The 23,437-nt window shown below is 48.3% G+C and overlaps 7 protein-coding genes across 7 annotated transcripts; 2 read left to right on the top strand and 5 right to left on the bottom strand.

The window, feature by feature from the left end:
* Positions 1-1,783: 1,783 nt before the first annotated feature.
* Positions 1,784-2,518, bottom strand: N7481_012525 (Yae1 family protein; the record flags this gene model as incomplete). Its single annotated transcript, XM_057271744.1, has 1 exon — positions 1,784-2,518. One exon carries the CDS (start codon positions 2,516-2,518, stop codon positions 1,784-1,786), a length of 735 nt encoding a protein of 244 aa, XP_057115932.1.
* A 499-nt stretch (positions 2,519-3,017) lies between these two features.
* Positions 3,018-3,818, top strand: N7481_012524 (uncharacterized protein; the record flags this gene model as incomplete). The annotated part of the gene is made up of 1 exon (XM_057271743.1): positions 3,018-3,818. One exon carries the CDS (start codon positions 3,018-3,020, stop codon positions 3,816-3,818), a length of 801 nt encoding a protein of 266 aa, XP_057115931.1.
* Positions 3,819-5,398: 1,580 nt separating this feature from the next.
* N7481_012523 (uncharacterized protein) lies at positions 5,399-5,946 on the bottom strand (the record flags this gene model as incomplete). The annotated part of the gene is made up of 2 exons (XM_057271742.1): positions 5,399-5,722; positions 5,836-5,946. 2 exons carry the CDS (start codon positions 5,944-5,946, stop codon positions 5,399-5,401), a joined length of 435 nt encoding a protein of 144 aa, XP_057115930.1.
* Positions 5,947-6,790: 844 nt separating this feature from the next.
* Positions 6,791-8,392, bottom strand: N7481_012522 (SD08430p; the record flags this gene model as incomplete). Its single annotated transcript, XM_057271741.1, has 2 exons — positions 6,791-7,136; positions 7,191-8,392. 2 exons carry the CDS (start codon positions 8,390-8,392, stop codon positions 6,791-6,793), a joined length of 1,548 nt encoding a protein of 515 aa, XP_057115929.1.
* Positions 8,393-11,317: 2,925 nt separating this feature from the next.
* On the bottom strand, positions 11,318-12,598 carry N7481_012521 (MFS transporter; the record flags this gene model as incomplete). Its single annotated transcript, XM_057271740.1, has 2 exons — positions 11,318-12,444; positions 12,502-12,598. 2 exons carry the CDS (start codon positions 12,596-12,598, stop codon positions 11,318-11,320), a joined length of 1,224 nt encoding a protein of 407 aa, XP_057115928.1.
* Positions 12,599-14,335: 1,737 nt separating this feature from the next.
* On the bottom strand, positions 14,336-15,352 carry N7481_012520 (uncharacterized protein; the record flags this gene model as incomplete). Its single annotated transcript, XM_057271739.1, has 1 exon — positions 14,336-15,352. The coding sequence occupies one exon, from the start codon at positions 15,350-15,352 to the stop codon at positions 14,336-14,338; it is 1,017 nt and encodes a 338-aa protein (XP_057115927.1).
* Positions 15,353-16,615: 1,263 nt separating this feature from the next.
* N7481_012519 (uncharacterized protein) lies at positions 16,616-23,071 on the top strand (the record flags this gene model as incomplete). Its single annotated transcript, XM_057271738.1, has 1 exon — positions 16,616-23,071. The coding sequence occupies one exon, from the start codon at positions 16,616-16,618 to the stop codon at positions 23,069-23,071; it is 6,456 nt and encodes a 2,151-aa protein (XP_057115926.1).
* Between the last annotated feature and the right edge of the window lie 366 nt (positions 23,072-23,437).

Raw genomic sequence — 23,437 nt, 5'->3', positions numbered from 1 at the left:
TGCACTATGTACATGTCTCATGCGGAAGCAGGGATGTGAACCTTGGTAATGGGACCCCCCGTTTCTGCACGGATGATCGCAAAGTCGAGACTGGGCCTAGACGGACTTTGTTCTCAAGGTGATCTACTATGATGCTCTTTCCCAGTAGGACCGGGCGATGCTTTGATATGGTGAACTTTAGTCTCTACGACTTCATGACGCGTGGGTACTTTGTACTTCGTACGTACGGGGCCTGCGGGTGGATTTGAGGCTGGGATCGGCAGGTGACAGGTTCGTTGCTCTTTGGTTTCTTTCTTGGCTTTGTGATTTCAGTGTAAAGAGGCGACCGAGGGAGCATGCGGATCAGGATGAAGGAACGGATTGGTTCTGTCCTTCGCTTTACAGTATTCATACCTTGGTCTGGATAGAATAGGGACGGCATGGGATGGATGGGGATGTCCTCTCCTCAAAGTATAAAGAAAAGAGTTCGATGATTATCTTTTACCATTTTAGGGCTCCTCTCTACGCCGCTCTAATACTCGTACTTTCCCTCCTGCTAAAGCGGCAACCCTGTCGAAGTAGAAAAAGAAAAGGTCGACACGTCGTTGATTTCTCCCCTTTGCGTGCCCCTCAACGTCTCGGCTTGAACGTACTTTTTCGAACGTTTGCCTCAGCTCAGTCTCCTCGCTGTTATTTGCTATTTCATTTCTCATTGTCACTTTCTAATTTCGCGTTTTCTAGTCTATCAACTCTCAAGCTGATTCTACCTCATACTTGGCCAACAGCAACACTTTCTCTCTGCCTATCTCACAAATCCCAAAACCAATGCGATCCAATTGACAGCGACCTACGGGTAGCAGGCAACCATGGAGCAAAAGTCTAATAATCGAATCCACCCACGTAGGAGGAGGCTATGACTGATCCAAGCAAAAGTCCTCGGAACCACCGAGCCACCAAAGGCAAGGTGCATCCCATCCCACCGGGTGGAAGCTGGACATCCCCCGAGACCCCCAAAACCCGACGTGCTGGTGGGTTTCAGAGCTATCGGAGTTTGTTCATCTTCGCGGGTCCACATCCGTGATTCCGGATCGGGAGGGCAGACAACCCTGTCGATTGCCGACCCAGGCGCTTGCTAGACAAACATGCTATCGACCTAGCGTGGCGCTGGAAAGTTGATGGACTGGGTCCAGGCCTAGGCCTAAGCCTAAGCCCGAGATCCTTCTCGATAGATGCCACATATAATGACGCTGTCCGCTGAAAGTCGCCTCTGCCGTCTTCCTCTTTTTTCCTTTCCCCCGTCGATTTGTTGACACCACTGCGATCTCCTTGGTAAACAAATCCCCTACAGCTTTTGCTGTATATTGTCCCACAGTGTCTCGGAGCTGTTCAACCGTTTTCCCAAGTTGTCCTCTCGCACCGGACCGGCTTCCGCCGCGTCCGCATGGTCCTTGCAGCGATCCTGCCTGCACCCTGCGCTCTGCCTGCACCCTGCATCCTCGATCCAGGTATACGGGTCTCAGTCGCGGAAGAACACTGACTCAGAAACAATCGTGCAGGACGGGACGGGCAGCGGGGCCGGCCCAGCGCGCAGAGACAGCATGGCCCGCTTCGATGCAGCGTGCATCGCATCTCGCTCGCATCGTCTTCCCCGGGCCAACGAGTGCCGATCATCGTCAGGGGAAAATTGGCTCCGTAGCACATTTTGTAAACAGCCACTTGAACCTGTAGCGGAAGGGGAGGGAAAGGAGGAGGCCCACAGAAAGGAAGGCCCTTGAGCAAAGAAATCCCGCACAAGTGCAAAGCTTCAGATCCGCTCACTTGCTGCGCTCGCCGCGCCCTTCTCTCCCTGCGAAACGGAAACAGCCTCCTCTTTCTCTTTCTCCTCCAAGGCCTCCATATTCTCCTCCCACCTCGGCACAGCAACACGGTCTTCCCAGACAGACACAACAGCGTCTCCCTTCCGACCTAATTGTGCCTCAGCCATTTCTTCACCAGCGGCCTTGCCCGCATTCTCGGGGTCCGGTCCAGGCCCGGCTTCAAAGCCCGTGAATACAGACTGGACGTCAAGTGCTTTAGTAGCTTCCTCGTAAATCTTCGTAATGCGCTCTTTCAGCTGTCGGCGCGAATCCTCCACTCCAGCGAGACTCGTCTCAGTCGGAGACGAGTCTGCCGCAGTGCCCCGCGCGGGTTTCTTGACTACGCCGCCACCACTCCGCTCCTCGAGACCGCGGGTGAGACCTTCCAGGATACCGAGGATGGTCCCGGCTCTCATGCCTAGCTGTGCGCCAACGGGGTATCCTGCATCGAAGCCTTCTTGGACATGTTCGCCTTTGGAAGCTGAGACGCCGTCGCGATAGCCTGCTGTGACGTGTTGGCGGCGGAGTGCGGGGGACTCGGATGGGCCGGTGGTGGGTTGCTGGAGCTGCGCGTGGGATGTCGCGGGATGGACGTTTGTTCCTGCTGGTGGGGAGGAGCCGAAGATGTCGTCTAGAGAGTTGTCGACTTCAGGCGCCGGGTGGTCGGTTTGGTTGGAGGTCATTGTCGTGGCGGGTGAGGCGGGGGCTGAGGGGGAGCTGGAGTCGAGGGATCTTGGCATTTCAGGGCAGCCCTGGGGGAAAAGGGATCGCTGGAGGTAGTTGGCTACCTGGGAGGAATGTGGATGTGGAAGAGAGGTAGCTTGTAGAGGGGAAGTGAAGTGGGAGAAGAAGAAGTTGAATTGGAGGGGCTCAAGAAAAAAGATGCGGGACCCACTGTGAGTATTTTATAGTGTACAATTAGTGTAGTATAGTGTACAGTTAGTATAGTAGTTGGTATATTTGTATATTTAGTAACTAGTTATAGCTAGCATAGTGTATGGCTATAATGTATAGTGACTTGCATCTGAATGGCCCCCAATTCGGTGAAATGTCAGCCCAGCGGTGCGATATTCCTCCGGCCTGACGTTAACTCACAAAGTGTCGACGGGCCCAAGTGTTTACTTATTCACTTATCCAAGTATTCAATTTCTTAATTATCACTCTTTGCAGCTTCCCATCACCATGTCAAGACGTGCCCTCCGCATTATCACCTACATTACCGTCCCAACCCTAGCAACAAGCTATGGCATCCACCTCGGTCTAAACCACCTGGAAGACAAATACCCCCCTCTCCCACCAGCTGCCGCTGGTAGTGTCGCCCTGAGAACCCCCAAAAATACAAGCCAACGCTGCGCATATACAGACATTTACGCGACACGTATCCGCCTCGAAGCACTCGAGGCACTCATCCCCGAATCTGCGCACGCGACAGACACAACCCAAAAGATCTTACTCGAAGAAGCCTGGGCCCGAGCCGTACTCTCCTCAAAGCCCCTCCGCACTGAATCTTCTATCATCGGACTACTCAAGTCGAGAACTTATGGGCCCGGTGACGTGGGAGAGAGTGGGTTTGGCGCAGATTCGGAAACGGGGGCCCCACGCGCTCTTTTGCATGGGTTGTTTACAGTTGAGAGAGAACCTGCGCAGCGTGATGGAAGTACGAGTAATGGATTACTAATTTCTTGGGGCATGGCCGATGGCCCGCGACTTTTCTTTGAAAAGATTGCCCGGTGGGGGTATCCGTGGCGGCTTATGTCTGGCGGACGGCATGAGATGAGTGTTTCGGAACCGTTTGAGGTTAAGGGTCAAGGGAGGCTTGTTGAGGTGAGATTCTCTGCTGCGCATGATTATGAGATTGTTCCCGAAGAGGGGAAGAGGCAGAAGGTTTTGCCCGAGTGGACGAATCGGTTGCATAGGGGGTATGCCCGTGTCATATTGGATGTTGCGGCGAGGGAGGTGGAAAGTGGGTTGCAGAGGGTATAGCTGTTCTTCCATTTAGGATTGATTTTTGCTTCATTTTTGCACCCGGCGTCTTTGTGCTTGCCTTTGGCTTATTCTATTAACTTCATATCCATAGCTCAGCACTGCATATTCTCTCCTCAATACAAATCATCTATACCGTCTCATACTCGAGGCGCCGACCACAGACTAAAACAGGACAAGAAAACCAGATTGAATCTGATTGAGGAGGCCTAGCAGACGTGACATTTGCCTCCCCCTACTATCGTCCATGTCACTTTGCAGTTCTGTTTCTTCCAGCCCACGCCTGGACCTCTTCCTTAGATACCGCTTCGCTCATAAAGCCTCCCCAAGATAGTCAGCGCATTCAGCGTCCTTCTCAGAGTCCCTGAGGAAATCTCGCAGAGCCGTATCGGTATGTGTATCTGAAGTAGCTGCCCAAACAGCCTCTAGTATCAGCAAAAATCCAGATCCATATGGGCCGAAGATCTTCGCATTGAAACGGGACGTCGACGCTCAGTATAACAGTTACGAGCTGATTCTACCCACGCCGGGTCGTGATCCGATTGCCGCAAAGCATAAGTTATCAAAGACTCCATCGCAAACATAGCTTCCCATGAGAACAGGTAACATATGCGAAGTTTCATAGTTTGACTTGATACAGTTGGTGAGTAGGTTGCTGACGTGGCCAAGGCAGTAAGTTGGCGAATCCTGGGTCTTTCACTGCGTATAATTTCGTGAAACTGACTTAATTGATCGAAATGCCGGGCCGGATTACGGAGTTAAATTGAAATCTCGACTAGAGCCGTCACTTCAAGGCTTTGAAAGGTACTTCTTTGATGGTACTTGATCGGCCGAGGTGCAATGCGAACCAGGAATCAAACTCGAAAGTAAGATCCGCCAAACTTGCCAGTACCTAAATTTAAAACTTGTTTAGTAGGAATCGGTAAATTTCACTGCATGGCCGGGGTTAGTTAGCGTTATTTGGCATAGTCCATATAGAATTTGATATGCCGTGCCCTGAATCGCAGCCTCGCGAAACACTTGAGCCACCATGAATCGATGCCAATTCCCGTCCTTGAGATTTACAATTTACAAGCACCTGTCAACTAGTTGATGGAAATGACGGGGCTTACTTTGATAGCTGTTGTGTTGGTGCATGTTTTGATTTGAGAGTCGAAGATGGACTTATCTTTGCTTTGAGGTTTTGTGGATGATTATGCTTTGTATCTAGAATTTTCTACTGCTTGTGTATCTCTTTGATAGTTTAATCCAATAGTACCCTAGTACCTGCTTGTGTTTGATTTGATAGTTAATTTCTACGGGATCGCAGTCATATACACTGGTGCTTACCGTCGATCTAGGTATTCTGGATAACTCATTGATTCGTCCTCTATCCAAACATAGCACAGGAACAACTTAGCTTCAGAAAATAAATCCAAGCCAGAAATCAGCTGAAGACAGTCCTCATATAGTTGCAGCCACCCTACATGACCATTAAGTATACTACTAACTTGAAGCCAACACGCATCCAGCCTGTAGGTATCACCCCCAGCGTGCATTTCCCTTCAACCACAAAATAAAGTACCACTAGTAACTCATAATCAAACACAAGGCGCCCCATGCTCAACAACACTATACGCAACAAACCCATTATAAACATAACACATCTCCCACCCAGAGGTGATACTCGCAATCAGAGTCCCAGCCGTACAATTCGACGAGCTAAACATACAAAAGTCCTTCGCATCTTCCTCAACCGTCTTGAAAGAAAGACTCTTCGGCACAGATCCATCATCCGTATCCGCGGGCGAAAAAGTTTCGCAGGCGCGGCCATACCGGCCTGATCGGGTGTAGATGCTCAGATTCACGTTTGAGGTGTTTGGGTCGCAGGTTGGTTCTGCTGCGTTGAAGAGGCGGAGTTGCCACTGGGTTCAAACGAGAAGAGAGGATAGGGTAAGTCGGGGGCTCGGAGATTCAATTCAAAGTTGTAGCAGAATTTGGCGAATGGGTGAATTCAATTGATAGACTTGAAACTTACGCTCGTGTATGCTTGGATAGAGGCTGTTCCGCGCTCTTTCAAGGATGATCCTGGGCGAGCTGAAGCGCTCGCGCCCAGGGCGGCGACGAGAATAGGTAGAGAGAGACGCATAGCGAAAGGAGGAGTGAATGAATTAATGAATTAATTAATTAGAAGGAAATTTCGACAAAAAATTGACGTGTATGGCCGAAGTAGATGTTATGGCTTGCGGGGCAGAGGGCAGATGGGAATCCTTTATAGTAGATCAATCTGACAAAGGCCCGGGGAGTTCATTAGCGCCGCACAATGTCAGAGGTACTAGTACGTCTGATTCTAGACACTCTCGACCTGCAGGATCCAGCTGTTCTAAGTGGGCGCTAGACCTGGGCGCGTCCGGGAAAATCTGCAGCTAGTTGGAGGGGTCTGCATGGCGCAGTAATTCACTGTGTGTTGGTGGCCCGGTGGCGAGGCCGGGCGATTGGTCTCATAGGGTATGTTTCATTTTTTTCATGCGATGAGATCTAGAGAGGACGGGCCGGGGCTTTCCAATTCGATCGCGGTGTCAGAATAGTTTGGAGTACGAAGAGGAGAACCTTGGCAGTGCCAGTGGGATATGGGTGATGAGGATGCTTGGTGGTTTTCGGATTCAGGAACATGGCGAATAGGCGATTTCTAGGGTTGTGGGGAGACAGTGCAGACACGAGCTGAGCCTGCAGGGTCTTTCAGGGGTTGCTTGGTATTTGTACTAGTAGTATCCAGGTCAGATCGGTCTCGATTAGTAGTTCCAGGGGCAAAAACTATTCAGACGACAGTGTTTGAGATACATTATATCCGGAACACAGGCACAGAACTACAACACTACGCTGTAGAATTAGGTAGTAGGACATAAATTGTTTTATTTTGATCAATCTATTGGTCGTATTCGTATATTGCCCTTTTCTTTGGGCTCGAGCAACGTGTATTATGTATATCCCCGCTACTCTCGCTGCGTGCTGGGCATCAGCCGCCACGCTCGGAGAGGCAGGTTCTGGAGCTTAGTGGCGGCCGGCTTGATGAACATGACAAAAGTGATCGTGCCAATCAGCACACATAACATGTTGGTCATGTAGTAGCCGTCCCGACCGACCTCGCAGATTCCGCCGCCGTTGACACAGCGGTTCTTCTCTGGCTCCAAGGCACAAGAGAATGGCGAGGTGACAAGCGCACCCTTCAGCGTATCGGCAGCTGGGGGTGTGCTGGGGGGAAGACAGGTCGCTTCGGTGAAGAAGTCCACCAGCTTGAGGACGAAGAAGCGGGGGAAAGTACCGCCCAAATTGCATACCCTGGAGAATGGTTAATGCGAGGTCAGACACAGAGAAAGATGAAGAAAAACTCACGTTGCGAGGAGGGTCATGTAAGTTCCACCAATCGCGGGGTCTGCAACACGGGCGTGGAAGGCTGAGATGGCGACGAACATGACCGTGTTCATAAAGGTTGAAATCACATGTTCAAAGATGACAGTCATGAGGTACCAGAATGGGACCGTTGGACCGCTGGGATAGATCATCACGGTGAATTGGGCGATCACGGCGGCGGACAATCGGCCGACGAAGGCCCAGCCCCAGAGCCGCATGGCGCCATACTGAGTGGACCATTTACCGGCGTAGTAGCCAAGCATGATCTCAAATGGAAAGTCAATCAAGACAACCAATGCCATGTTGTCTTGGCCGAAACCCTTGTCCAGCAATTTCAGGCTGGTCACGCCGTCATTGGCCTGGAAGCCGATCTTGGCAATGAGATGGATAGCAATGATAGTCTGGATATTCCGCAGCTTCAGCACGCTCCACATGCTCTTGTACACATCCATAATGGTGTCGCGCTCCCGGGTATGATCCTCCTTTTTGAGGAACGCTAGACCGAGGGTCACAATCAGATAGGCCCAACCCCAGAAGGTCAGGTATCCACCCAACGAAAGAAGTCCTTCATCGCCGGGGACATCTCGGAACCAGCGGTTGGCGAAGTCCTTGGAGTTGAAAGCGAGGAAGACGGTGTACGAGAGGAAATGGCCAGCGGTCAAGCCGACGGTTTGCGCGGTCGAGGCGTAGGAGATGTTGGGTGGAGACATGAGGGTAATGGCCCATCCATCGACAGCAATATCCTGGGTAGCGCAGAACAAGACCAGCATAAACCACCAATATGTGAAATTCCAGACTCCGGCCCCGCCATTGGCTCCGGCCTCTTCCATCATTGCCCCGATGTGGCGGCCCAAATAGATCATCGCCAGGCCGGCAATCACCTGGACGGGTGTAATCCAGCTCTTGCGCCGGCCAAATGTTGGGCTCCACACGGCATCAACAATGGGACTCCAGAAGAGTTTGAGCGAATATGGATAAGAGGCGAGGGAGAAGACACCGATTTGGCCGTAGGAGAGGTATGGTTTCAGGAGGAAGGGCACGGAGCCGGTAGCCAGGCCCATGGGCACGCCCTGGAGGAAGTAGAGGACGCAGAGGAGGAGGAAGTTGCGCTGATCGCTCGGAGGGAGGTTTTGGAAGCTGGTGGTGGTCATGACGGGGGTTTGCGGGACGACGGGGGGGTTCATTATCGAGGGAGAATTGGGGACTGGCCATCACGCGAGAGGTTCGTTCGGTGGAGGATTCGGTGGAGGGAGTGTCGCGCTTGCGCATTTCGATGTTGCTGTTCATGGCGCCGTTCGCATGGCCGTTCTGGCCGGTTGCTACTTTCAAACTCGGTTTGGAGCGGCGTCTGGAGAGAGTATTGTTCTTGCGTGTCATTGATTATGCGTGGGCGTAGTGATGAAGTTGAATTTGAGGTTGAGTATGAAGAGGGCGAAGGAGAGTTGAGGTGGGTTGTGGTTGTGGTTGTGGTTGTTTTGTAAGCAGTTCTTTGATTTGGTTGCCGAAGGCTGTGCAGATAAAAAAGGGAGTGGTTCGCGTCGGTTGGAACCGCGTCAAGGTAGATCAGCGAGAATTTGAACGAATGGACAATGCATGGAGGCGTAGGGGAATAAAGAGTGTCGAAGTTGGCGGCCTGCAGGAGTTGAGTTGAGTTGTTGCTGATGCTAAAATGTGGAGAGGCAAGCTGGCCTCTTTCGGGGAGCGGAGCGGAGGGGCCGAGGGGCCAACTTGTAGTTCCCACAGGCATGCATCCTATCTTTTTGAGGTGTGGAGACTGCTTATCGACCCCATCGACCCCATCGACCCCAAGCTGTTGGGGTCCAAGTTGTACATGAGGTCATCTATTGACGCGCCTGGGGAGACAGTGAATTGCACATCAGTGATTGGAGCTGGTGGACATGGGTTGAGGCTCATCGGGATTAAACACAGTACGGGGTATAGTAGTGTCTACCTAGTAGGTGTACAGAGTGCGGCATCTAACATAAAAGCACAAATGAAACTATAAATAAATAGATCAGCCCTGCTCTGGTCAGGGTACGTTGCGCAAAAAGGGTCTGCGGTTGTGGAGAGCAACAGGAAAAGAAGTGTCAAGAATTATGTACATCTTTGGGCATAGAACAATGTCTAAAATGAAAATCTGTACAGCGGTTTGCGGCTATATTACTTTTCGGTAAGTCATTCGCATACGCTTAGTTGCATAACAATGTTTTGAGAAAGAGTCGGGTTGATTTACTATTATTTATCGGACCGAAATAATTGAAGGTAATGACGCAAGTTCTTTGAAGTTACCAAAGACGTCAATTTGGGTTACACGAGGTGAAGAACTTGGGACCCACTAAGTTACTATTTAACTGCAGAGACGGGACTAAACGACGTCCGTCTATCCGTTCTTTTATACTATGTGTTTGCAAATAAACGGTGGAGTCGGCGAAGTAATGTGTAATACACGCTATACTAGTCTCCTAGAGATCTTTCAACAGATATAGACCTTCAATTTATCTCATAATTCAATTGAACTTTGAAATACTAGACTATTTCCCGCTACCTATCGCAAAGCTATGCTGGCAAATCTTAAAAGGTCCTGATCACCTTTCGTAGGATGCGCTGAAACGAACGACATATGAAGGAGATTGAAGCCAATACTAGCCATGCTGGTCCACGCGAGAGGCTTTCGAACCATTTGCCGCGACTTGAGGTATTAAATTTGCATCGAACTCCCTCCGACCGGCGCTTTACCTGCGGACTCAGCGCTTGCTCTAGAACGAGGAACCAGGTGGGAGGTTCCCAGCTTACCATATGACTGGTTATCCTTTGGGAGGGTTGCGACAGATCTCCCTACGACCTGTGGCTCGAAGACTGATATGCAGGATTTTCATAGTAACCAAATAGTCTGGTAGGAAATTGAGAGAAATAATATTGCTACAGTAGCGCTTATTCTTGGCCACAGCTCTCACGCATTACCCAGCCTCTTCTTGTTTATTGCACACTCGCCCTTCCCACCCGCGGTCGCACGAAGCTCAAGCGACGCTGTAAATTCACTATACTCAAATGCATCACATATGAGGATATACCCCCCTCTCCGGGAATTCATTGTACATACGACCATAGGGTATGGAGAACCGGGCGAGAGGTGAGAACGGGGTGAGAGGGGTAAGAATACCCACTGCGATACGTTTGCGTTCTCCCAATCTGCAATGGTAAATAATAAAAGCCCGAGGGCGTAAGTCTAGTCTGCCATTCCTGAATTTTTTTTTACCTAGCTAGTACTTGACTAAAGATGCTCCCAGAAGAAATCCAAAAGAAGCTAGACGAGAGGAAGGTACGTACTGTATTATATAGTTTTATATATAAGTATCAGAACATACGGGAATAAGTAGTTAATACTATCTGCTATAAGCAGCTTACTCTAGCTATACTCTGTAACTATAAGAATACAGTATTAAACTAGATGTTGCAGATAATTAAGTTATTGTCTTAGATCATTAAGGCTTATTAATATATAACAGATAGAGACTTTTGCTAACTTCTTTAAAGAGGAACCCTGATCCTACCCCACAGCTGTTGAAATCCTTTACAGAAGATTAGAGTGCTATAAGGAAAAAATTACCGTTACAGAAGTCTGTAAGTCTGAACTTTTACAGGGTATGCCTCTACTATTTAAACGAGATTTTTTACAAATTGTACTTGCTTTCCGTATATCTGATCTGGTTCACAATCCTTGTCATCTTTTTTCTTCTATCAACTTATGAGAAGTGAAACTCCTGTCCAGGTGGTCCTAACTAATTTCTTCAGGGGAAATAATTTTGTCTGGATTCCTAGGACCTAGGAAGCACGCTACAAAAACAGCGAGGATAAGATTAAGCAGACCTGTTCAAGTAAGCAACATGAATGAAGAGGGATTATGATTGACTCACCCCAAGCCCAACTCATATAGTCGTAGCCAAACGTTTCCTTCAGGATGCCACTAATGATGGGGCCAATCATCATACCAAGGGCAGCAGCAACTTCTACCATGGAAAATACGCGGGATAACCCCCCCTGTAGGTCCAAAGACACCTGGAGATATTTCTTCGTGGGCTTTCACCACAGCTACAATATGGGTAAATATATTAGCATGTTACTAGGTATGATTCGCTGGCATGTTGCGAATTGTACAAGAGAGGAATGCACTTACCAGGTAGTTCAACAGGCCCCATACCTGATGTGATAGGTCGGCATGCACCTATAGCGAAAATAGAGGCTGTATAAATTGTTCCTCCCCAGCTTTGAGCACTGGCCCAGGAGACACGATCGCTTCCAGCAATGCCTAGTAGCCCTAAAAGTGCCGCTTGAAGGGTTAAAGAGATCACAGCTGGAAGCCGTATTCCGATACGATCACGGATCCAACCTGCCAAGGGGCTAATGAGGAGGCCGGGGATGACTAGGGCCGAGAATAAGAACCCAGTTGTCCCTGGGCCATATCCGAACGTCTCTTGTACGTGTAGAGGAAGTGTTGCTTCAAAGCTCCCTGCCACAGCTGTGCCAGAGGTCACAACAGATAGAACTGTTAGTGCACGAGGGTCACACATCATAATACGCCAAAAGTCAGTGGCAGTATATGTGTGCACGGTTTCTTGCTGCGGGGAAAGTAGGCATGCTGTCTCTGTTGTCTGTGATATCTCTGCTGTTCTTGGCGTCTCTCCCGACTCTTCCTTGGGTAGAGGAGAAGGATCCTTCAGTGGGTACTCAATCATCACCAAACGTGCAGCAAGGTCAATAATCAAAATGAGAAGTGGTGTAAGCCACGCTATCCAATATCCACCAACCTCTAAGAGCAACCCCGCGGCAGCTGGCCCACTGATCATCCCTACATTAACAAAGGACATCGTTAGACCCATTACCGTACCACTATTTTCCTGACCCACGGCGTCTGCAATAGTTGCAAAACCAACAATCCACACCGCAGAGGCTGCAACTCCCTGTATCACACGGCCTATGAAAAGTAGAATCATCGAAGATGTGATAGAAACAATCCCAGTACTAATTATGCATGCGAAGAGAGATAGTAGCAGTGGGATCCTGCGGCTCGGAGTTTTATCGGCAAAGTGTCCGATAATAGGACCTGAGACAACGGAGACAAAACCATGAAGGGCGAGAATGGCTGAGGTAAACTTCTGCGTTTGAGATGGGTTGATGTGTAGACGGAATTGAAGCATATATGGCAGAATTGGGACGATAAATCCATAAAGGAAAGTTTCTAGAAAGTGTTAGCATAGTAAATGGTGAATCCAATACAGTCTGAGGCTGTACTAACCACTAAACAATGCGACCGTGATAGTTGTGAGGATAAACCATCTGGAAGAGCGCCATTTGTAGCCTATTGGTGTAGGCTCTGGGTAGAAATCACCCATAGTGAATCAGAATGTCTCAAAACATGAGAACAGAGACTACGATTCCACCTGGAATCTGCAATCGATGGGGAATTTCTCCCTTAAGAGCCATATCATCCGAGGGACCCGTTACCGATAGGAGGTGGGGCTTTTCATGAATCTGTAGTCATGGGAAATTCGAGCATGTATCGCAAGTACACATCATGTTTTCTGTGTATTTGAAAGTGGACAGGTATGATACAATTTACGCATGTCAATGTTTCTCCACCAAACATCAAGGGAGAAAAAGAAAAAAGGAAAAGAAGGGAGCATTGATCAGATAAGGTTTTACAGCTGAAGATCTGCATGAGGACACTTGTGCCAATGAGGTTCGAAATTTAGTCCATGAGACCCGATTAATCAGCTCCGGAGCTTCAGATCCCCGGCTGATACACTAAGTAAATGCCTGAACTCTATGAGACATGTGAGACTTCAGCTCGAGACAAAAGCACTCGAGCACAATAGAACTGAGCTGGGTCCGATCGTACTCCGATCGGCGATCGGCGGCTGGCCTCGCTGAAGACTATTTCGAATCTGCATTCGAATCTGCATTAGCGCCGGTTGTGGGTCACGCATTCAAGAAAGTTAGCGAACACTCGTACATGAGACTGCTGTGGACGATCAACCGGCTCCGAGTTTGATCAAAGGTTTTTGTGTGCAAAGAACCTTGTGAAATATGCCTAGAAATTTGTGATAATTTGTACAGCTTGGCGTCCACCATTCTCTCAACCATCCAGGTGGCCCTCCCGGGAGCTACATTGTACATTTTTGAAGGACACACTTAAATTAAAAATTAAATTAAAGAAGGATTAATCTTTGAGGAGATTAGCGGGATGGTATAGTTCACGGTGTAGGCTGCAGCAAAGTTATTGTGATTCTGAATACTTATTTTCAAAGAGGAAAACTTCCCTTCTATCCTCAATTGTTTCAAATAATCGCCGCCGAATTCGACATTAATGTCTTACCCAACTGAATCATTGAAAAGAACGCTTGATGTATCACATCAATGATGCTGTGGCGTCAGAATAACAGCTGAATCCTTTACTCCGAGTCGAGCACGAACACCATGTGATTTTAGGCTGAAGAGCTTGATGTGAAAGCCTGATTCTTGAAGGCTTCCTCAAAGCATCAGTATTGTGACCATTGAAAGTATTCATTTAATCGGGTATTTTTCTTCCATTTAATTTTCATGTTTGTCTATGTAGCCAAAACGTTCTAGTCTGGTAATCTAATTTAGATTTACGTACTAACTAGTACATTAATGGCAATTTTCAAGTTGGAGTCTACCATGTCAGCGGCTTGGGATTACCGACTGTCGGTATTAGCTGAAATCGTTCTGAGACTGTGTTTTCTTTTCTGGTAACAAAACGATACACTGTCACATACTTGTACGCACGGATAATTATACCCTTGCGTGTTTTTAGTACGTATTCAAAGGATCTAAATTGATCATTTTACTATTTTCTGTATCCTACCTAGGGAGTTGCGATGGAGGTAGTTACCTGGGGAAAGTAGTAGCCCGTTCGTTGCTGCTTTTTGAAAACCCAAACCACACGGAATATAGATTGTAGAGAAATAAGTTCCAATGCCAGCGCGTTACTGTAAACTTGAAGATGGTTATTGATCAGGACCATGTAGAGCTCCTGAAACCAAAATAAATAGTGAAAACAACTTGAAAATTGAGTGGCTGCTGCCTGGCATGGCTTGAGACTGAGTCTGTCATAATATCGCTTCCGCACAAAGGCTGCCCAGGGGAAGCTCATGATAAAGCCAGATATTCGGCTCTTGGTAGACACAGCATTGCTCATCAACATAATACCTCAAGGGAACAAGTCCGTTCGGAAAAACAGCTTCTAAATACATCTTGCCAGACCCGGATTCTTTTTTCAAAGGGGTATCAGTGTTTCCAATCAGCTGGCTAAATTTGACACCAGTCCACTGTTGCCACTCTTCAACACTGCCCTCCACAAGCATACTCTTTGGAGCCACTTTAATCACCCTGGCTCCCAGTCGAATGTGTTTCCGCAGCCACGGATCAAAAGGTAGGTTTGGATTCGGCCTGTTTTCTTTCTGATAAATGGCACAGCCTGGGGCCACTTTCGCCGGCCATGATAAATAATCCCGCATTCTTATTGTCGGGAAATCGGATTTTCGTGTTGGTCGAAGAGGCACAACCATTGCGTCATAGTCTAGCTCTATTGCTGTTTGCTTCATAGCCATGATGAGAATATCTGCTAGTCCCTGAGAACGATACTTTGGGGAAACAGTGATTGAAATGGCAGAGAGTGCATTGGGTGGTTCTGTACGCGTCCTGGCAGGATCAGGTAAGGGCATTACCACACCCATATCTTGGACAGTCCCTTCTCTTGCGAGTTGCTGCTCGAAAGCCCGGGACAGAATTGCATCGTAGCCTTCATCTGGCAGGGTATGCAATACTTCAGGATGTTGGCGCAGCCCCTTCTTGCCCCCAATTTGGTCCAGTTCAGGCCAGTAAAAAGGAACGGAGCGTCCACAGGCGATAATGTTCTCTTTTCCATAGGCATCGACTTCGACAATGGCGTACTGCATAGCAGCAAAGGCTTCAATTTTGTCGAGTTTTTCGCAGTAATGTTGGAAATATTTGTCTTGGTCCAGGAAGGTTGGCCAAGCGGCACTCAAGGGGTGTGTGGGACTTTTTAGGGTTTCCCAGAGATCTGGTTTGCTTTGAGCCGTATGAAGGCGAAGGATCTTTGTCATCTTGGTCCTGGGACTTTGGAGTTGATCGAGATAAGAATAGGTCAATCTGCGAGTGGACAGACTTTTAAGAAATAGCTGTGATATGAGCTGCACTTAGCTTGGTCCCTTCGTGATATCAACATATTAGTATTAAATGCCGCTAGTGATCAAATCACTGCGAGTCTATAGAAAGCGACTGCAATATTATTACGTACGAAAATGCCTTACATGACCTGGTCACAGCTGCATGAGCTAATGCTGGCGTGAAGTCATATTGAAACATGGAGCGTTCGTATCGTATAAATTTCTTACAGGCTTTTGGATCATATAATTACTGAATCGCATATCAGACTGGGTGGTAAATACAGTAAAAATTGTAGCGCGATTCTATTAAACACTAATGCAGCGGCTGGATTTTAGTCAGGCACTAGTAATGTGGAGAAATTCTCTGTACTTCAGCTCAGCCATGGCTCAAATTTGTACAATGTGTATGTTTTCTTCCGGCCTCTAATAATCCGGTGGTAACACAGCATATGCAGGAGACTATCCACTTTTCCTTGGCCACCTCTTTACGTACACTGTCTGGACAGTACATGTTACGCCGGAACATCGGCACAATTGTGGGCCCGTATCCAGAATACCCAGCCAATATTTCTCATCTCTATATGTAAATCCCAGTTGCATAAGCACTCAGCTGTTTGATACTGTAAATTACAACATCACACGCTAATGTACGCCCAATGTGTTACTACATACTGTCCAGACATTGTACCTCATTCAAAATTATTATTGAGAGCGATCGACTTCAAATGACACATCAAAAACCATAGATTTATTATTAATATAAGGAAATCAATAAAGATGAACATGGGTAATTGAAGCAGTGATAATGGATTTCTTTGGGTTGCAGCTCTTCCGATCTACAACCCTCAGCTGATCTTACATTAGGCAAAGGTTCGTGCCAAGCGGGTATGATCGACAGCCAAACAACCTTGCCCTTGCCTAATTTCCGTCGCTGATCCTTCAGTTCCTACGTATGGTACACTTCCTTTCTCCGGTGCGAAAACACTAGTTGACCTACTTGAGTGGGTCTCAGATGGTACATCTGTGTCCTTTGCAATGGTTATGCACTAGAGAGAAATAGTAGCATCAGACAGGGTCTATATGTATGAAGAAAGAATTTCCTTTAACCGTATCTACCACCAAGGAACCAAAACTTGGCAAAACTTGGAAACTTCATTTTTTACTCCCTCAGACTCGATTTTCAAACATCGCAAGGCCATAATGACGGTGAAAATTCTGAGTGAGAAAACTCTTCATCCAACTCCTGATCCTCTCAATCGGAGCATTCAAAATGGCGTTGAGGGCCATGATGAACCATCAATTCCTGCCTTTTCGCTGATGGTGGGAAGCACCGATTTTAACAATATCCTGTCCACTATCGCGAATTTATGCGACACGATCGAGGACGATATCGAGGACGCCTACCCTTGCACCGCAGCACAGGAAGGACTTGTAGTCCTTTCTGCCAAGTCTCCACACATGTATGTCGCACGTTATGTGTATCGTCTGGAGGTCGGCATCACTTTCGACCAGTTCCGTGCTGCGTGGAATGCCACCGTCAATGCCCATACAATCCTCCGCACGAGGATCGTGCAGCTTGGCTCACAGGGCGTGTTACAGGCTGTCCTGCGAAGTGGTATTGGATGCCAAAAAAGCGGTAGTCTCCAACAGTATCTTATTGAGGACTGCAAAAAAGAGATGGGATTGGGTGCCCCGTTGGCGCGCGCAGGTTTCATTCAGAACGCGGATTCAACAAGCCCGGCTCATTTTGTCATCACACTGCATCATGCCTTATATGATGACTGGTCACTAGCCTTAATCATGAAACATCTAGAGGCCGTTATTTCTGGGAATATGGTCTCGGATCAGTCTTTCTCACGATTTGCTGCATACTGTCTGCATGCATTCAACGAGAAATCCGAGAATTTCTGGCGCAGTGAACTCACTCGCATGGCTCCAACTTCATTTCCAGCTCTACCAGCTGAAGCTTACGTCCCCAAAGCTACCAAGTCATTTATCCATATAACAAATCTGAATCAATGGAAGGATTTTGATAATCTATCCACCACGGTCGCTCTGTCGTGGGCAATCCTTGTTTCGCGCTATACAGCATCTGAAGAAGTCGTGTTCGGCCTCACTGACACTGGACGGCGCGCTATAATGCCAGGTGTCGAATCAATGAGTGGGCCAACCATCAGCACATTCCCCATGCAGGTCTTGGTGCAAGGCGACGAGTCAATTGGCGATGCTTGGAAGAAGTTGCATCATCGGCGGGAAGAGATGGTCCCATATGAGCAGTTCGGCCTCAATCGAATCCGCAAATTGTCCTCAGAACACACGGATTCGTGCAATTTCCAGAGTCTCATTGTCTTGCAACCGAAGAGGTATGACGGTTATTCTGTGTTCAGTGAAGTTACTCAAACTCAGGATCTTGAAAACCATGCCACGTTCGGAACATACCCGATCACCCTGGTTGTCGAACCGTCCGGAAACAAAGTCAGCGTGCAGGCCGTCTACGATCATTACATCATTCCGGAAGTCCAGATGAAGAGGATTCTGCAACAGCACTCGCATATTATGAAGTGCATCAGCCGTGCAAAACATTCACGCGTGGCCGAGATCGAGGGCTTATGTCCCGAAGATCGGATGGACTTGCGGAAGTGGAATGGTATCAGGGCTCCTGGAAATGTTCAGCTTTGTGCTCAAGAGTTGATTTCAGAAGTGTCCCGATCTCAACCGGACGTCACCGCTATCTGTGCATGGGATGGAGAGTTCTCTTACGGCAGACTCGAAGCCCTGTCTAGTGGATTCGCCTTGCAATTGTCAGAGTCAGGACATGCTAGACCAGATATGATCATACCTCTCTATTTTGAAAAATCTAAATGGGTTGCCGTGGCCATCTTGGGTGTCATCAAAGCAGGTGCTGCATTTGTCTTATTGGATCCCGCCACTCCATCAATGCGATTAAAGACCATCTGTGAGGATGCTCAAGCACCATTCGTGGTTTGCCCTCCAGAATTGGCATACAATGCAAAAAGCCTTACAGGCAGCACCATGGTAATTGACACTGATGATAGCCACACCAATGGACTTGCAGATCGCGCTCATCAGTATATCCCGTCCAATGTTAGTCCCTCCAATATTCTCTACGTCGTCTATACCTCAGGGTCTACAGGCAAGCCGAAAGGAGTGGTCATCGAACACGGAGCATTCTGTTCAAGTGCATTGGCCTATATAGAGGCTGTTGGGATGGACAGGGAAACAAGGGCCTTACAGTTCGCTTCGTACTCATTTGATGTGAGCGTGACTGATCATCTGGCAACCTTGCTCGCCGGTGGCACTGTCTGTATTCCTTCGCCCGATGATAGGATGAACGATATTATTAGTGTTGTTAATAGATTCAACATCAACTATGCCGACTTTACGCCATCCTTCCTTCGTGCATTACGTCCTGAAGACATGCCATGTCTGAGGACCATTGCAGTCGGTGGAGAGGCGCTATCTCGAGCAGTAATCGACATCTGGGGGAATCATGTCCGTCTGATTAATGTATATGGCCCAGCCGAGTGCTGCGTTCTCACCACTATTCAATTGCAAGTTACTTTGGATTCTGATCCTTTGAACATTGGATTTGGAACCGGAGCTGTCTGCTGGATTGCCGATAGCAATGATCACAATCGGCTTGTTCCCATTGGTGCCATCGGTGAGCTGCTAATCGGAGGCCCGATTGTTGGACGTGGATATCTAAATGACACCGAAAAGACGACAGCTGCCTTTGTTGACACCCCAGGCTTTCTACGCAATATGTTGACATTATTGTCACATAAACGAGTTTACAAGACAGGCGACTTGGTACAATACGCATCTGATGGCTCTATCCGATTTTTGGGCCGAAAGGATATGCAAGTGAAGCTACGCGGTCAGCGAATCGAGCTCGGGGAGATTGAGTACTGTTTAAACCAGTCACTTGATGTTGCCGGTTTGGTGGTGGATGTGATCAAGCCTAGAAGCAGCACTGGCATGCTGGTGGCCTTTATTCTTCGAGACCAAGTGGATAACTTTGAATCGAAAGACATCCTTTCTGACCCCGACGATGATTTTCAGTCCTCCATTATTCAGGCAGAGGTGCAACTAAGATGCCAACTTCCCGGGTATATGGTTCCATGCCTTTTCTTTCAGCTAACCAGAATGCCCACAACAGCATCGGGAAAAATAGACCGCAAGCTGCTCAGGGATCATGCGGCTTCTCTTTCTCTGGAAGATCTACAGCGATATGCAGCAGCAAAGCAAGAAAAAAGATTTCCTTCGACCCAACAAGAAAGTGACATGCATGAATTGGTGGTCAGTCTCCTCGGCTTGAAGCCCGAGGCCGTCGGTATGGACGATACCCTGTTTAGCTTGGGAGGGGACTCAATCACGGCTATGCGGCTAGCTGGATTGGCCATGGATAAAGGGAGGGAGTTGACTGTTGCTCAAATTTTTGCACACCCAAAACTTTGTGATATGGCGTTGGTAATGCAAAAGCCCTCCCAGCGATCCGCTCTCAAGAAATACCGGCCATTCTCCCTCATCGAAAATTCCAAATTTGAGGAAAACAATTCCATCAGACACGAAGCAATGCATCAATGCAATGTCATGAGCGAAGCCCTTGAAGATATCTATCCATGTACGGCTTTGCAGGAAGGCATGATGTTTCTTTCCATCGCAAACGCTGGTACCTATCAGTGCCGTTATCTCTACGCAATTCCACCTGAGATGACAGAGAAAGAACTGGAGGAGGCATGGAAACGTGTTACGGAATCAAATACCATTCTGCGTTCCCGATTATTTCAAGCCGGCTCTCGGTTGTACCAAGCGGTCATTCGTGGCGACCATGTGGTGTGGGATAAACCCAATGACTTGGAAGATTATATCACCACAGATGCCCAGCGACAGGTCGGTCTTGGTGAGCAGCTCGTTCGCATGGCAATCTCTCCGGCTACATCGAATGGGTGTCGAGTTTGGGTTTTGTCATTGCATCATTCTCTCTGTGATGCATGGACGGTTCGGAAATTCCTGGAGCAGACCGCGGCGGCTTATAGAGGACAGACCCTGCGTCCTCGGCACTTTTCATCATTCATTGAATACGTGGTGGAAAATGATGGCGATAAATCCAAGGATTTCTGGCGCGCTGAGCTCGCCAATCTTGATCCGCGTGCCGGTGCTTTCCCGCCAGTTCCTTCGGCCCGTTACTCTCCCCAGGCGGGAGGATCGTTGACATATCCCGTCATGAATCTCACCGGCAAAAATAACGGCCATACCCTGACCACAGTCATTCGTCTAGCTGTTGCCAGTGTTATTTCCCGATTCACTGGATCCCGTGATGTTGTGGTTGGCGTCACATCATCGGGACGCCTTGCCTCGCTCGCTGGGATTGCGACCATCACCGGTCCAACTCTAGCGTCGTATCCCATGCGCATTCAAGTGCACCCGTCTCAGAAAGTCGAAGCAGCGCTAAGAGAGATCCAAACGACAAGTATCCGTGCTCTGGAATTCGAACATTATGGTCTCCAACATATCCGCAACATCAGCGAGGACACTGCCCGTGCTTGCCAGCTACAGACATACTTGAATATCTTGCCCGTCGAACAGCTTCAGGCTCCAGAGCCATTTGTCAGCCAAGAAGATTCTGCCAGTCGTGTGGAGTTTGGTGGGTTTGCGCTTGCTATGACCTGCTTCTTGGAACAACAGAATAAGGGGTTCACAGTGCAGGCAAACTACGACACTGGAGTCATCTCGCATGATGAGTTAATAACCTTCTTTTTTCAAGTTCAACAAGTGGTTCGTCAGATACAGTCGGACGAATCAATCACCCTGGACCAAATCCATGTCGAAAACCCAAAAAGTGGCATTAAGGAGCAGCTGCTCCCGAGTTCGGAGTCAGCTAATGGTATTTTCTCGAAATTTTCTGATAACTCCGAGGAGGCTTCCATGCACACGTCTAGCCTTGGACTTTCCGATTGTTCAAATAAAGCCCCATTCACCGAACAAGAGTGCCAGATACAACAGCTGGTGGCGACGACCTTGAGCCTGGATCCAAAAACCGTCTGGATGAACAGCAACTTCTTCGATCTTGGCGGGGACTCTATCACTGCTATGCGTCTAGCGACAATAGCGAGACGTGAAGGGCTAGCTCTGAATGTCAAGGAGATTTTCTCATATCCTGTCTTGTCCGATCTTCTTGATCAGTCAATCCGGATAATGGACCCTAGAAATGATAACAGAAATGGCGATCGTGTAACAATGACAAAAGTAAATTGCAAGAGAGCAGAAAATTATGCCGACCTTCTTGCCAAACTGCCGGCTAAAATCTCGAAGGAGATCACTGAGATTCTCCCAACCACCGAGTTTCAACGGATGACCCTGGCCCAATTCTATCCCCGCTACATCTGGATCTCTTTGCCAGAAAATCTTGACGAAGCTCAACTACTACATGCCTGCCAGCAGATTTTGCAGCATCATCCTATTCTGCGCAGTGCCTTTGCCATCAACTCTGATGGTGACTTTAAGGAGGTTGTTCAATTTATTATGGGGAAACTTGATATCCAGTTGATCCGGCATGACAGTGTCCCTGATCTCACCGAGTTTTGCGCCCAGGACTCATTCAAAATGGCAGTTCCAACAGATGGCCAACCGCCGTTTCAGGCCCATTTGATAACGCTACAAGGGGATTCTCAACGCAAGCTTGTGCTTCGTGTCCCGCATGCCCAGTTTGATGGTTTGTCTATCGCTGTTGTTTGTGGCGATCTAGCTACCGCGTATAATGGAAAGCCACTCCCCCCGGCGGCCTCGTTCGCTGATCACATTAGCCGTGTCGAAGCCAAAAGGACAGTGGAAGCATATGCGCTATGGCGGAGAGTCTTGCAGGGCGCGAAAATGACGTCCCTGGTCAATCTTGGGTTACGGGATGATCCAGCAAGTCTGCCAGGGAGATCAACAGAAGATTCAAACAGAGATAGGAAAGATCCAGTGATGCTCCTGGCTGCTAAACAGATTCCACTTCTCAAACCCCAGTCCGGGATCACTATGGCTACAGTGGCAAAGACGGCATGGGGACTTACCTTGGCAGGGCTCAGCGAAGCCGACCAGAACTTCGGCAAGAAAGAGGAGTTTTCCCAGGAAATTGTCTTCGGTCAAGTTGTTCACGGGCGAAACTTGGATATTGAGGGCGAAGACCGAATGGTCGGACCTTGTCTCAACATAATCCCTGTGCGAATGCACATTTCACCCACAGACAGAAACGAGAGCAATGACAACCTAGCTCTACTCCTCCAAGTCCAACGGCAACATATCGAGACCATGCCATTCGAGAACCTTGGTCTCCAAGAGATCATCAAGCACAGCACCTCATGGCCATCTTCCACAGAATTTGGCAGCTTTGTCCGATTCCAGAACATGGATGAAGAGGACCCTTGCGTTATGGATGGGGTTTCTTGTGAGACATCGATGTACGCACTACCAAACCGGCCATCAAGTACGGCGAATGTGCTTGTATTGGTGACTAAAACAGGGCTGGAAGCCATCATGACGGTCTCGGATGAGAATATGGATCAGAAGTATGCAGATGGAATCGTGGAGAGTTTCTGTGGTTTCATGCAGGGTCTTTGCGTTGATGCAGCAAGGAACGATTCTAAATAGCATGAGCATCGTTGGAATGCGGTTATCAAAGGCGTTGTTCGAAAGCTTCGCATTTACTTTCCAAAGTGTAATCATGCAAATTAGACACCCGTCGGGTATATTTTGGATTTCATTAATCACAAAGCCATTCATCGGTTGAAGATAAAAAGAATTACGTCGCCGTATCGCCACAACGGCTGCGTGATGATGATCAACAGAACGCGAGGTCGACGAAGCTACACACATTACATACATTACACAAATGCCTTTGATACTAAGTTACTGAAAGCAACCATGGAATCTATACACGGCGATATGGTGCAAAAAAACCTCAGCTCCTTGGGTCCTCTCCTAAGGTGATCAAACCAGCGGCAGCTATATTTCTAG

Source organism: Penicillium waksmanii (genome assembly GCF_028829765.1).
Source record: "Penicillium waksmanii strain IBT 27052 chromosome Unknown utg000010l:1.0-3698451.0:1.0-3701458.0, whole genome shotgun sequence".
Taxonomy (NCBI): Eukaryota; Fungi; Ascomycota; class Eurotiomycetes; order Eurotiales; family Aspergillaceae; genus Penicillium; species Penicillium waksmanii.
The sequence above is the reverse complement of the archived record's forward strand: the minus strand, read 5'-3'. Positions and strand labels throughout refer to the sequence as shown.